The 12,929-nt window shown below is 43.6% G+C and overlaps 1 protein-coding gene across 3 annotated transcripts in view; it reads left to right on the top strand.

Moving 5' to 3' along the window:
* Window positions 1–12,929, top strand: part of LOC146202543 (WD repeat-containing protein 47) — a 171,944-nt gene extending 159,015 nt beyond the window's left edge. For all 3 annotated transcript variants that reach the window (XM_084588212.1, XM_084588210.1, XM_084588211.1), the window contains exon 11: window positions 10,254–12,929. In XM_084588212.1, the coding sequence (XP_084444338.1) occupies window positions 10,254–10,399 (146 nt within the window). In that variant the 3' untranslated portion in view covers window positions 10,400–12,929. The remainder of the gene's footprint in view (window positions 1–10,253) is intronic.

Here is a 12,929-nt window from a genome sequence, read left to right as displayed (position 1 = left end):
ACGCTGTTCGGTTGCTTGTCTTCACACTGTTTCTACTGAAATGGAATACAGTTGAATCCCGCTATAACGAAATTCACGGTGCACGAAAAAAAATTCGTTCTCGCGGAACTTCGTTATCGCAAAAATTTGACGTGAAACGCAGAAAGAATTGCCCAAGCAGCAGCAAAGGCGTTTAATGCCAAAAATCTGTAAGCTTGGTTTGCTTACGCTTCACGGCGAGCAACGCCGTCACGCGATTTTCGCACTCGGTCAGCAAACCCATTGCAACATCGTCGTCTCGGACAGCAACGAAATTCCTGATGACATCAAAAGCGTCCATCACCTGTACGGCGGTTGCCGCAGCCGGCGCTTCCTGTACGTCGTCGTCTTCTTCATCGGAAGAGTCCTTATCATTCCGGGCAGCTTTTATGATCTGCTCATCACTCACATCTTCGTGAACAACAACACAAGCGTCAGCGCCGATGTATTCGTCGAGCTCGAGATTAGGCGGCACGGTTCCTATTTCTCCCAGCGTTTTCCAGGCGGCCGCGATCCCCGGAGCCGGTGACGCCTCTTCGTCGTCGTCTGTAACGCCTGGTGTTAGGCCAGCAGAGTGTACGGATCGACCTTCGGCAAATCCGGCGTGCCTGAAACAGTTCACAATTACTGAGCGCCCCAGTGTGCTCCAGGCAGCAGACATAATCTGCAGTGCCACGTACAAGTCCACCTTCGTGTCTCGGCCGGTTTCAGTGTTAAAAAGCAGCCGCTGAATTAACCTCCCGCGGTAAGCGCGCTTCAGGCTAAGAATCACGCCCTGATCGAGAGGCTGTAAGACAGACGTGCAATTGGGAGGGAAAAACCTCAGCTCCGTGTTAGTGAGCTTGACTTCGTCGGAGTGATGCGCTGAACAATTGTCCAAAAGCAAGCAAACTTTACGGCCCTGCCGCTTCATGTCGCGGTCGAATGCCATCATCCACTCGGTGAAAATAGCGCGGGTCATCCATGACTTGTTGTTCGCCTTGTACTGCACAGGTAGGCTACGAGTTCCCTTAAAACAGCGCGGCTTGGCACTTTTGCCTATGACTAACGGCGGACGCTTGTCCGAGCCATCCATGTTTGTGCAAAGCAGCACTGTGATGCGTTTTTTGCTGTGTTTGCCGCCGTGACAGCACTGCCCCTTGAAGTCGAGCGTCCTAGCCGGCAACATCTCGTAGAATAGCCCGGTCTCGTCGGCGTTGTAAATGTCTGCAGGCGCGAAGTTGCTTAAAATTCCGGCCATGTTACTCGCCTTCCAAGCAGCTGCTCCGTCCACGTCTGCTGACATTGACTCGCCGCACAACACTTTTCCAACGATGTTATGGCGGGCCTTGAAACGGTTTAGCCAGCCAATGCTGGCTTTAAAATCATCAATGCCAAGTAGGCATGCATAGTTCAAGGCTTTCTGCTGGACGATGCTTCCGGACAGGGGGACGTTGCTGGCTCGTGCTTCCACAAACCACGCATGCACTGCTTTGTCCAACTCTTCATGGAGGGGCCGCGTCACCTTTTTGTGCTTCGAGGATGTGCCTGAAGCAAGTGCCATTCTCACGCTGTCCTTATTGCCTAGAATCGTTGACAGCGAACTTGCAGGAATTCCGAAGTCTTCAGCAATTGCCGCTTTCTTCCTTCCGCTTTCTGCTTGGGCGATTATTTGAGCTTTTTGCTCAAGGGAAAGAGTTTTGCGTTTTTTCACTTGCGTTGCCATCGTGTCCTGCGGATGAAAACTCGTCGTTGTCGAAGAGAAAGGCAGTGAGTGAACAATGCGACCACGACACAAAGCCAAAATGGCGGAACTGCAATCACGTGATTTCATGCTTAATGAGGCTTTGGATTTGACTTGGACTTCTCGCCAATAAAACTAGTTTCGGTTTCGATTTTGAACGCGAAAATTTCGTTGAAGCGGAAACGCTCTGCAAAAATGGTTCGTTGTGCAGAGAAATTTAGGCCATTAATTCTTATAGGATACTCGCAGGGAATAAAAAATTATTCGTTGTCGCGGAAATTTCGTTGTGGCGGTATTCGTTGTGGCGGGATTCAACTGTACCAACAACTCGTCCAAGCTTCTGTTAGAAAAAGCTGTTATGCATAATGAAGTTGCTTGAAGAATTACATTAAGGCAGCAAGGAAGCAACAATGATTGCTTTAATGCTATGTGTGGCACGAGGGACAAAAGTCTCTTGGATTAATGATCTGTAGTTGAAGCCGGTGGCTCTGTTACTATCCAAACACTCCAGTTAGCACACGTGGAAGTGATAGTCGGGCTCACATGTATTACGGTAAAGAATAAGGTGGTTGTTGGCAGACTTGCCACCTGTAATACTGGTAGGTCACTTTTTATCTGTCCTGGAGACTCCTTTTGCAATATGGGAGCTCACATAGTGTGCCTTCGTCGTCCGCAAGTTGATGGACAACTGCCTTTTATGCCTCCAACTTCACTGGCAAAGTCCAGGATGGGCAGGCAGAAAGGCTCACGGTGCATCTGAGGGGAAGGGACCATTCAGTAATGCAGTCATCCTACATGCACAAGTGGTGCCTTCGCCTCTTCAATGGCACAGTCGTTTCTCTGCACTTCACAATTTCGGTAAAACAGCGCACTTGACTAGGCTGTCATTGTGTGGTTCCTCCAGAGAGATGCATTGTGCGTGGTCGAACCCCCCTACATCTCTTTTGGTAAAGGTCACATCCACTGTATTGCCACATTCCATAGTTGTCTTGGCTGAAGCGACACTTTAAATGCGCTCGCCTGCATTAACCTGTTAAGTTTCATTCTTCTCTTGAAGCTCTGGTCTTTGATGCTGTTTGGACTATATTCCATTCATCATTGTTGCCAGTCTTGCTGCCAGGAGTCTTTTCTCGTGCTTTTTGTCAGCTTACTAAATCTTTCTAACTATAAGCTACTATTTAGCAACAAGTGCTACAGTGCAATAGACAAAAATAGCATTAAATTCAATGCACAAAACATCCAACAGAGACATGCGCCTCCTTCTGCCGAGAAACAGAAGTGTGCACAGCGGGTCAGAAATGTTGGGCTTGGTGCATATGTGTGTGAATAAATGGGAGTTAAGGACAGCTACCATCGTGGCTACTATCAATTGTTGGTATTACCGTATGTACTCGCATAATGCTCACACTTTTTTTCGCAGGAAATTGATGCGAAGTTAGAGATTGCGATAATTATGTAGTGAAAATTTTTTACCAAATGTTTTGGAGTGCTAAAAGCAAATTTAAATAGGTGTGAATCAGGATTCTTAGGCCAGCTATTGTAAATATAACGAAAAAAATTTATTTCAAGCAGAACTTGCTTTTATTATAAAAGTACAGGGTTGCCAAAAGTATGAATTGTTAAAGCACTTTTATTTGCTGCACGTAGCCTCACCATCACTCCCCGCATTTCGTAGTACAATGTTCGCAGCAGATCATACAGTTCTACTTTTGATCAGAGTCTTGATCAGAGTTCGTGTCGACACTACAATCAATGTCTCCAGTTGCGTATGCAAAACTCATTGATGCCAAAGTGCCTGCTGAAAGCATGGTTGCCATGCTGTAGTGCGTATTTGATAGCTTCCAGCTTAAAAGCAGCGGTATAGCTTTGCGTACCGCCCCATCGCGATGCGGCACCAAAATCACAGTAGACGGTAGAACAAAACAATTAACATGGATGGAACAAAGGATCAATAACAACGATGCACGGAAATACCTCTCAAAATGGCTGAAGTGGAATGTACACAACGTCTCAACGGGCATAACCTGTGATGATGATGACATACCCGAGCACACTCACCATCTGGTAGCTCGTGCACACAACTAGGCCAACTAGTTTCAGTAGCGCTTCAAAGATGGGGCATGCTACTACTAGCAGATGACTCTTGTGGTGGTAATTTTGGGGGTGTGGTGATTATGCAAGGAAAAAAAGTTCCAATTTTTGGCAGCCAATGTGGGGAATGCAATCATAGTGCGAGTGTTATGCGAGTAAATACGCTAGTCTCCCCGCCATGGTGTGTGCTTCAGAGTGAATTTCCACTCAGGTCTGATGTTATTGAAGTACATCTTCCCTCTTTCATAATAATGCCCGAGATTTTAGTCAACACGTCACCTTTCGTTGCCTCTTTGGACATAAATGCATTGTATAATCTCGTTACAAGAGACATGGTTACAAGAAACACTCGGTTAGAAGAGACGCATGAAAATGGTTTGGCTGGTTTTCCTATGTTTGCCATGCTAACAACATTGCATACAAAGAACATGGTTGCAAGAGACACTCTGTTAACTAAGGGCAACTTTTGCAGGTCCCTAAAGTAACTTCTTCACTATTTAGAAGAGACAAAACCCAGATGTGCTCATGCAATGCAGCTGACTCTATGAACTCGTATGTGTGGGTGTTCAGATTCCCTTGACTAAATTCTATTCCATATCAGTGTCCTGTTTTGTTGCAATATGTCAGGAACCAAGAAGGAGTGTTTCTTGACTGGGAAATCAAAATGTCCCTGTTTTTTCAGTCACACAGGAGTGTGATCACAGTGGCTGAAACAATAGGGACATTTCGACTTGCCACTCAAGAGGAGGCACTCATTCATGGTTCCCGAAATACTGCAACAAAACAGGACACTGATATGAAGCAGAATTTAGATAAGGAAATCTAAACTGCCACACATACGAATTGGTAAGAATTTTTGATTACAAAAAGATCTTGGTTACGAGAGACATCTTTTTCGGGTCCCTTGAGTGTCTCTTGTAATGAGGTTTTACTAAGCAGTCGGAGGTGTAGCTCATCAGAAGCTAAATTAGTAAAAGACCAAAAGAAAAGACTTCAGCGCACCCTTCCCTCTGGTGAGCAGAGGACCAGCGAAGTCAATGCAATGCCTTGAGAGCTTATCTCACCCGTCTTTGCAGTTTCACTGTTTCTGGTGTCCTTCACATTAAGGAATTACACAATGAATGACAGGTGACACATTTAGTAGCTGTTTTTCAGACAAGCTGTCTTGCTTCACTCACGCACAATTTTTCTCAGCTAGATCAAGATATATTTTTTTGATTACCTACATTCAATAGCTTTCAAGGCAGTGGTTATTAGGAAACTTCACTGTAGTCCATTTCATGAGCAGTTTGCACCACTGCGAAAGGTAAGGGCGACCTTGGCCAGTCAAGAAGATGCACATAGCATGAATTTGCTCTTTCCCTCCTCTGCAACTGTCGGCAACAAGATTGTAGTCATGCTATCCTGATTGGCCAAGGTCGCCCTGACCTTTCGTAGAGCTGCAAACTGCTTGTGAAACGAGAGTATAAGCCACTGTGCTTAGGCAGAAGGAAGGGGCTTCAGAGTCATAATCTAGTTGTATACGTTGAAGCCTCCTTTTGACTCTCGGTGCGCCATAACTGTTGATCAGCAATTGCACACTCTTTTGAGATGAGTCTGATGCAGTTCTTCGCCTTTTCCATACACGTTCAACATTGGTGGCTATGCTTGCTTCTTCTTGCCGTGCCCATGGCAGTGCCACTTGTTTGTCCATGAAATTCTCCTTTCAAAAGTGCTGAGCTTAGTATTGCTCAGGCAGAACTCCAAAAGCTGGCAGTGTTCCTTCGTGTTGTCTTGTCCTTGAATCAAGGTCACCATCTGCCTCAAGGGCCTGTTTTGCTGCAGCAACAGCAAAAGCCATACAGTAAGGAGAAGCAACACCATGTCGAATGATTCTGTGCACTTGTCCATGTTCACTTGCTCAGAGCAAAGGCTTTTGACACATGTATGCAACTCTAGCTGTTTGGTTGATGTGTTGCCTGTCAGGAGGGAGATCACTTGGTGGATGTAGTTCGAGAGTGCCTCAAGAAGCGAGGCATTTAAAAGTCTGCGGTAGACTTCAGATGGATGGGGGGTTTATGTAAACCTTGGTTGGTGCCCGAGTCTCTTCTGTGCTCAGGTTTGCTGTATCGGGGGGCTTGGTTTTGCAACAACTTGCAGTACCTATGCAATCACTCTGGCAAAACAAGAAACAAAAAAACTACAGTCAAAGGTTGTTGTAATGAACTTGCACAATCCAGAAGGAAATTCCTTTTGTATCCATAGTATGTTTTATGCGAAACAAGGGCATCAAGAATGAAAGAATAGTTTGCGACGGGGCTTCACTCAGCTTTGTTTGAACTGAGCAATGAAGGACTGCGTCAACGGTTTGAAAGGAACCAAACCAACTTTGCTCTGCATTTCCAGTACGTATTCAGTTGCAGAACTCCAGCTAACCAGTCGTCTTTCTTGCCGCTCTAAGGATCCCTTCATTGTCTTGATTGGCTAAATGACCATACAGATTTGCTTTCACAAAAACGAGCCTTTTGCTATTAAGCTTGAGAGTAAGGGCAGCTGTGATCATTTAAGTTAACCTACAGGAACTTCTTTCTGCATTTCTACTAGCTGCAGAAATTCAGCAAACCCATCACCTTGCTGCTATAGGAAGTAACTTTTGACAACTTTGATGTTGTCAGTGACTTAGTGCAAGCTGAGTTTAATCTAGAGTTCACTCTGTCGAGTGTCGCTTTCACACTTCTGCTCGGACTCCATGCTTAAGAAGAAAGTGGGTTGTGTTGTGATGAGTTGTGTGGCAGCAAGGAGCTGGAAGTGTTGCAGTAGAAGTTGCTGTGGACCTAATTTTACTTTGCCGATATTTTTACGCTGCCTAATTTTACTGTGGCCAATAGTCTGTTGTAACTGGATTCATTCAAACCAAAACACATTGGGTTTAAAATGTAGGCCAAACATAAGCAGCAGTACTGTATTATGTCTAGATGTCTAGTGCATCTGGACCTGGCATATTGAGCATTAATTGTATAATATTGTACTCTCGGGAAGGACAGGTTTTATGGTTTGGTTTGGTTGGTTTATAGGGTTTGACATCCTAAAGGGATATCGGCTATGAGGGAGGCCTTAGTGGAGGACTACGGAAATTTAAACTGCTTGTGGCTCTTTAACGTGCACAGACATTGCACGGCGCACGGGTGCCTTGCGTTTGACCTTAGTTGAATTGTGGCCACAATGGCATGGATTAAACCAATGTCCTCAGGGTCAGCAGTCAAGCGCTCTAACTGATGAACCCCCGTGGCGGGGCAATGACAAGTTGTATGATTGTGCCTTTCTCCTATCAAGGTCCTAGAGTGAGTAGTTGTACTTTGTTTCATTGTTTTTTAGTATGGAGGGGTCTCATGGAGCCCTGTTTAGTACATGCTCATCCACCTTGTCATCTCTCATTGCGCTTGCTGGTTCAGAGAGAAACACCCCTAAAGTGCATTCATTGTTGTAAATGTGGTGCAAGTCCTTCTGCCCATGATTAGTCGAAGTGGACTTCTCTTTCTGTTCAGGCATGGTGTATTGTGATAACCTAGAGAAGACAAGTGTGGTCATGGCCTCGTTAAAGGAAGCCTTCTTCGGTGTCAGTTTTACTGTCTTGGCTTCGAATTCAACAATTCTGTGTGCACTTTGACAGGATGAAGGCTTTGTCCTCAAAGTGCTTTCCAGACGACAAGGTGTATTCTATCGCTCTTCACACATCACTTTTGATCCCTAAGTGAGATGCATGAAAATACTGCTTCGTCTCATCTTGCGTGCTCTTTGCAGTATGATTACTAGCTCTTCCTTATGGACCAGACCTTCTTCAGTTCTAAATTTGTCAGTGAAGTTGCAGTATGCACATGCTCTCTTTGAAAGATTGGTTGCATTTTTTGGATCTCTTTCCTGAATCAGTCGCATCAGGTGCACATTACAGCATCACATTCTGCGTGCCCTAATTTCATCTCGAGTCCAGAAATTGATATGCTGGCAACAAATCTTGTCAGGGGCCTTCTGCACAATGCTGTGCAATGGCTTGTAGTCAGAAGTGGCACTGGCGGTGGATATGTACTAATGGAACTTGCGTAGGGAAAGGTAGGCTGCCAACATCTGTTCCTCTGCCTGGGCATGCCTGAGTTGTGTTGTTGTCTGCATTTGGCTGGAAAAGCAGATTGGGGAACAGTCTCGCATCATGACAGCAGCTAGGCTTTTCTCGCTGACATCGCACTGCACTGAGAGGACCATAAGACTTAAAAACAGATGCCAAGGCTAGCAGTCCTTTTTTTCTCTTTAATGGTTTCGTGATGTTTGACACATCATTTAGAATCCTTGCAAGGTAGCTAACCATGCCACAGGTCTCCACTAACACCTGTAGGTCTTTTGTGTCTCCAATTGTAATTCATGCCCTTTGTCATGGTCTAGCATGTGACTTGAGCTTATGGCCCATAAAGGTCACCTTCTCTACATTAAGCTTGAGCTTGCATGTGTGTTAACGAGAGTTCTCTGATTTTTAGCATTATTTGATTAGTGCATAGAGATTTCTTTCGTGATTTTTTATGCTGCTCCTTTGGTTCAACTTGTGTGCACCTGATGTCATTCACAATGCAAGTGACCCCTTGAAGACCATCGTGTGCACTTTGTCGTCTCTTCTGAAAAAATTCCGCTGCTGGCTGACGGTAAAATTGGCAGGTGAAGCCATCTGTATCATTCAGATGGTTTTTTAATGCTGTGAGCTAGCTGTACTTGTGCTCGAGCTTGCAACGGCAATATCTATTATATGTGGATTGACCTTAGGAAAGACTTGCGCCTGTGCTTGTTCAATTAGAATGGCATATCTATTAAAGCTGGTTATCTCATGTTATGGTTTCTCATATTATGTTGAGCGGCATGGCTTTTCTCGACACTGTTAATTACTTTCTTGCAGCCTCTATGCTGTTCACATTAGTGTGCTGTTTTCTACTTCTGACATCATGTTTCAGATATCTATTTGGCTACAGTAGAAGGAATGTAGACGCATAAGGTAGCTTCTACAAAGCACTTCACATCTCATAACGTCTCATAACACATAACATCTGTGAAACTTTGGATGAAGACTTACAGCGAGGGAACTGAATATGAAACTTTGAAGACGTACGGCGAGGGAACTGCAATGAATTGCAGTGAAAGTCATTCATGTTTTGTTTACATTTCACGAGCTTGTTGGCTGTTCGCATGGGAACAAAAATTGCAACATCAACTAATTACTTTCATTTTGAACTTTCACTTGCACGTGTTGATGGAAAGGGAGTATTGTCATTGTCACATGCATTGCCAGATTATTTGGTGTTGACATTACATTTTTATCATCTGCTCTCTGTGTTCAGTGGAATACATAACCTAGGCAGGCCCAGAATATTCTCTGCTGGATACAGTAAGAGTCTCGCTGTACCAGTTTGCTTGACTTTCATGACCAAAAGTAAAAGCAACTGTAGTTTAGGGACTGTTTAATTTATGGGGTTTAATATCTCAAAGCAACTCAGGCTATGAGAGATGCCATAGTGAAGGGCTCTTGAAATTTCGACCACTTGGGGTTCTTTAATCGCACAGCACATGGACGCCTTGCTCTTAGCCTCCATCGAAAAGTGGCCACCTCAGCCGGGATTCGATCCTGCGTCCCCAGGCATAGTAGTCGAAGGCCGTAACCACTGCGCCACCCTGGTGAAGCAACTGCACTTTTGTGGCAGTGTCACAAGCTGCCTTGTGTTTTGCGTGCTGTGCAAGGTCAGTGCATGTTAAGGACACCATCTGGCCTAAGCTTAGTCACTCATAGCTTGCGGGGAGTTTTGGGAAACAACAGTTGATTATTAGCAGAGCGGTGAAATATTGGGATACATGCTGAAGTGATGCTTGGGGTTGTCCTGGGTTTGCTTTTTCAGTCTTTTATTCAGTATTTTGAGAGACTTACTTTTCACCTTTTGTCCAAAAAGACCTGAAGTATGTATTCATACATGAATGTGAAAATTCTGCTGCCTTCACTGGGATATGAAACTTTTCATGGATGTGTTCACAAAATTGAATTAGACAACTTGGGCATTAGACAACTTGGGCAGATGAGGGCAGTCGAATCATGTTAATATTGTTTTACTGTGCATATCTTTGTGAAGATAATTCATGCTAGTAGTAGTTTTTTTACAGATCATAGTCAGTGTTGGGGTACTGATTTTTTGCATCCTAAAAGTATTAATACTGTTTGCGTATTGTCAGTGAACGACCAAAAACTATAGGTACTAATTGATGGATGGCCTCAAAGTAGCAAGCAAGCAAAGGTACAAAACTTATGGCTTCTGACACGTGTCCAATTATACTTTACGATTGTGATGTGCACATTCGATAAAGCGGTCTCAAAATATGAAGTGCTAGGTGACAAAATGAATTGTGTGGATATGTGCAGGTGACCTGACGCAGCCATTGCCCAGTGTGGTGGTTGCTGAGCATTCAGACAAGGTCATCCAGGCCCGCTGGCACCCAAGTGACTTCTCTTTTGTCAGCACCAGCGCTGACAAGACGGCCGTCCTCTGGGCCCTGCCGATCAATTGAAGTCCCTTTTGAAAGAACGCGCTCTCCCGAACGGGCTTTGTGGCCTTGGACTGGGCCCTGTGATAAATCGTGCTAACCCTGTCTCTGCCCCTCCCCCAACTTTTTTTTTTCTTCTCGCCTATTTTGCATAATGCCCATCCCCCATAACTGCGTTGATGTATGTGTCGTCTTTATTTTTAACCTAGGTGTCATCAAACTGCACTGCCTTGCAGGTTGCGCACTGCGAATTTGGTGGTCAAAATGAAAGCACTCCTCTCTTTCTGCACTGATTGCCCAGTACCACTCTTCTGCTTGTCAGCGTATGGTTTCACTGCTTTATCAGCACACTTTTCTTGATGAACACTCTCAAGGAGAAAGAGTAAGGTCATCCTACCATTCGTATTGTGTCGGAAAAGAAAAATTGCTTAACGTTACTGTCTTTGGTGGAGTTTAGGTGATTGCTATTGAGAATTTCTGCTTTTATCCTCTACATGGCCAAGCTTTCTGTCGGTGTGATTAGTTCTCAGGTTAATTTTAGCCTTATGATATCACAAAGAGTTTTATGATGACCATAAGTAAATGAAACATAGTAGGAACTATGTATTACCTAGGATTTATTGGGGTTTATGTAGCTTATAATTTTATTTTTCTAAATCTTATTGCTGCACAGTGAATTGCACTAAAAGTGGACTTAAAGAACAATCCTGCATCTGTGTTACACTTCCTGTACTTTTTGTCTTGGTTACCCCTAACAAAATTAATAGTAATTGTACATGAGAGCTCTGATGGGGCGTAAATAAAAAAGCAGGCAGTTGGAAGAAAGCTGGTGAAATTGCTGAGGCTGTGTTTAGTTTTAAGAAAGATGGAAGAGTGTTGGGTGAGGTTTAGAAGAAATGTTACCTTGAAACGGAGTCAGATTGCTTACTTTTCCCAGTGATATAGGGCACTTTGTGAAGGTCGGTGAATTAGTGCTCTTTCTCATTTTAGCGTTTTTTATCAAGACGTGCAATTCATTAGTCTGGTTGGGGCAGGCCACTGTGCGCAACTTGCTGGGCTAAGACTACTTAGGCATTGGTAAAACGTTTCACTCTTAAGTCCAAAGCGCGGACAGCTATTTTAGGTTTTATCATCTTCTTAATAAACACTATATAATTGGGTTGAAAACAAATGCTTATTGTGCAATAACTTTTCAAATTTTTATACAACCCCGTGTTTTTAGTAGTGCATCTTAGGTTTTTTTTTAACCTCGTTTGGTGTAGTGCAGCGCGAAAATTCTCCTTTGGCTTTTGTAAGATTTCCTCGTTTGCTCGTTTATGTAAGCAGCCAGGCAGTGCACTTATTTATACGTTAAACTGGGAGTGCTTTCCAGTTCTTCATTTTACTTAATTTTAATATGTGCGCACATTTTTTCACAAGGTTTTTCTTCCCTTCACATCGCTTTTGTTTTGATTTGCATGCACCTTAGCGATAAAGTGGCCTCGTTAGAGAGCATTTTGCATTCACGCGAAACATGATGAAAGGGTCACAATTTCCAAACATAGCATAACATTCGTGCAGCGTTGAGCCTCTCTGGTGTGTGAGCAATGCTGCCTAATCTGTAATCAAACAGGCTTCAGTGTGCTTATTGCCTTGAATGCCATAAAAGCTGGGCTGAGTTATCCGCCACAGCTTCAGACACTGCTTTCCACATGAGGTGCCATGATTTATCATTAAATAGAACTGGTGTGAAACATTTTCGTCACTTAACACTAAGAGTGTTACTCGTCTATAGTGTAGCAAAGTTCTGCTTTTCAATGTTCTCAGGCCAGTTATTTGTTGTCAGAGTAGTCATATGAAGTATATGTAACTGGGAACCTCTCCTGCAGTCTTTTACCTTATGTAGGGCAGAAAGCTTCAAGTTTTTATTTTTAAGTTGTTTTTTTCTTTTGTTTCTGTACCGTAAACTCTAAGACATCTTTATTTAACGCCGTTGTTGTTGTGCCGTATCTACTTGATTGCGAAAAGACCCTTCTCTCAGTGACATCAAGCTCCTGAAATTATGCTCAGAGACTTATGGATGAGTAAAACTAAAGGATAATAACAACAAAACACTATAGAAGCATGTTGCTTCAATCAGACATGTGGATGTATAAGCTTGTTGTCCGGGAAGAATTTATCCATTTTGTCGTGAAACATAATTGAATGGGCACATTGTGCACTCACCTTTTAAGCCACCAGAACATTGAAAAGATTTTCAACTTGTCGCCCTTTGAGAAGGCACTAATTGCAGCAAAGAACGCTGTTTTCTTTTGTACGTTGGAGGTGTTGGAGGGAAGTTGCTTATACGGAGATGTAATGTTTTGCACATTCAGGTCAGTTTTTGACGGATCTGCTGCACAAAGCACAGCGACTTGTCTTTTATTGTACATATATTTTTGTTTGTTTGCATTTAGACATAATTTAGTTGTACAAATATTTTGCCTACCAACCGTGGCATTTGTATGGCATGCAAGTGCAGCATGTATAGCTTGTAATAAATATCGGCATAATAAACTTTGCTTTTTTGAGCTGC

Source organism: Amblyomma maculatum, chromosome 1 (genome assembly GCF_055883805.1).
Source record: "Amblyomma maculatum isolate TAMU_Amacu chromosome 1, ASM5588380v1, whole genome shotgun sequence".
Lineage (NCBI taxonomy): Eukaryota > Metazoa > Arthropoda > Arachnida > Ixodida > Ixodidae > Amblyomma > Amblyomma maculatum.
The sequence above is the reverse complement of the archived record's forward strand: the minus strand, read 5'-3'. Positions and strand labels throughout refer to the sequence as shown.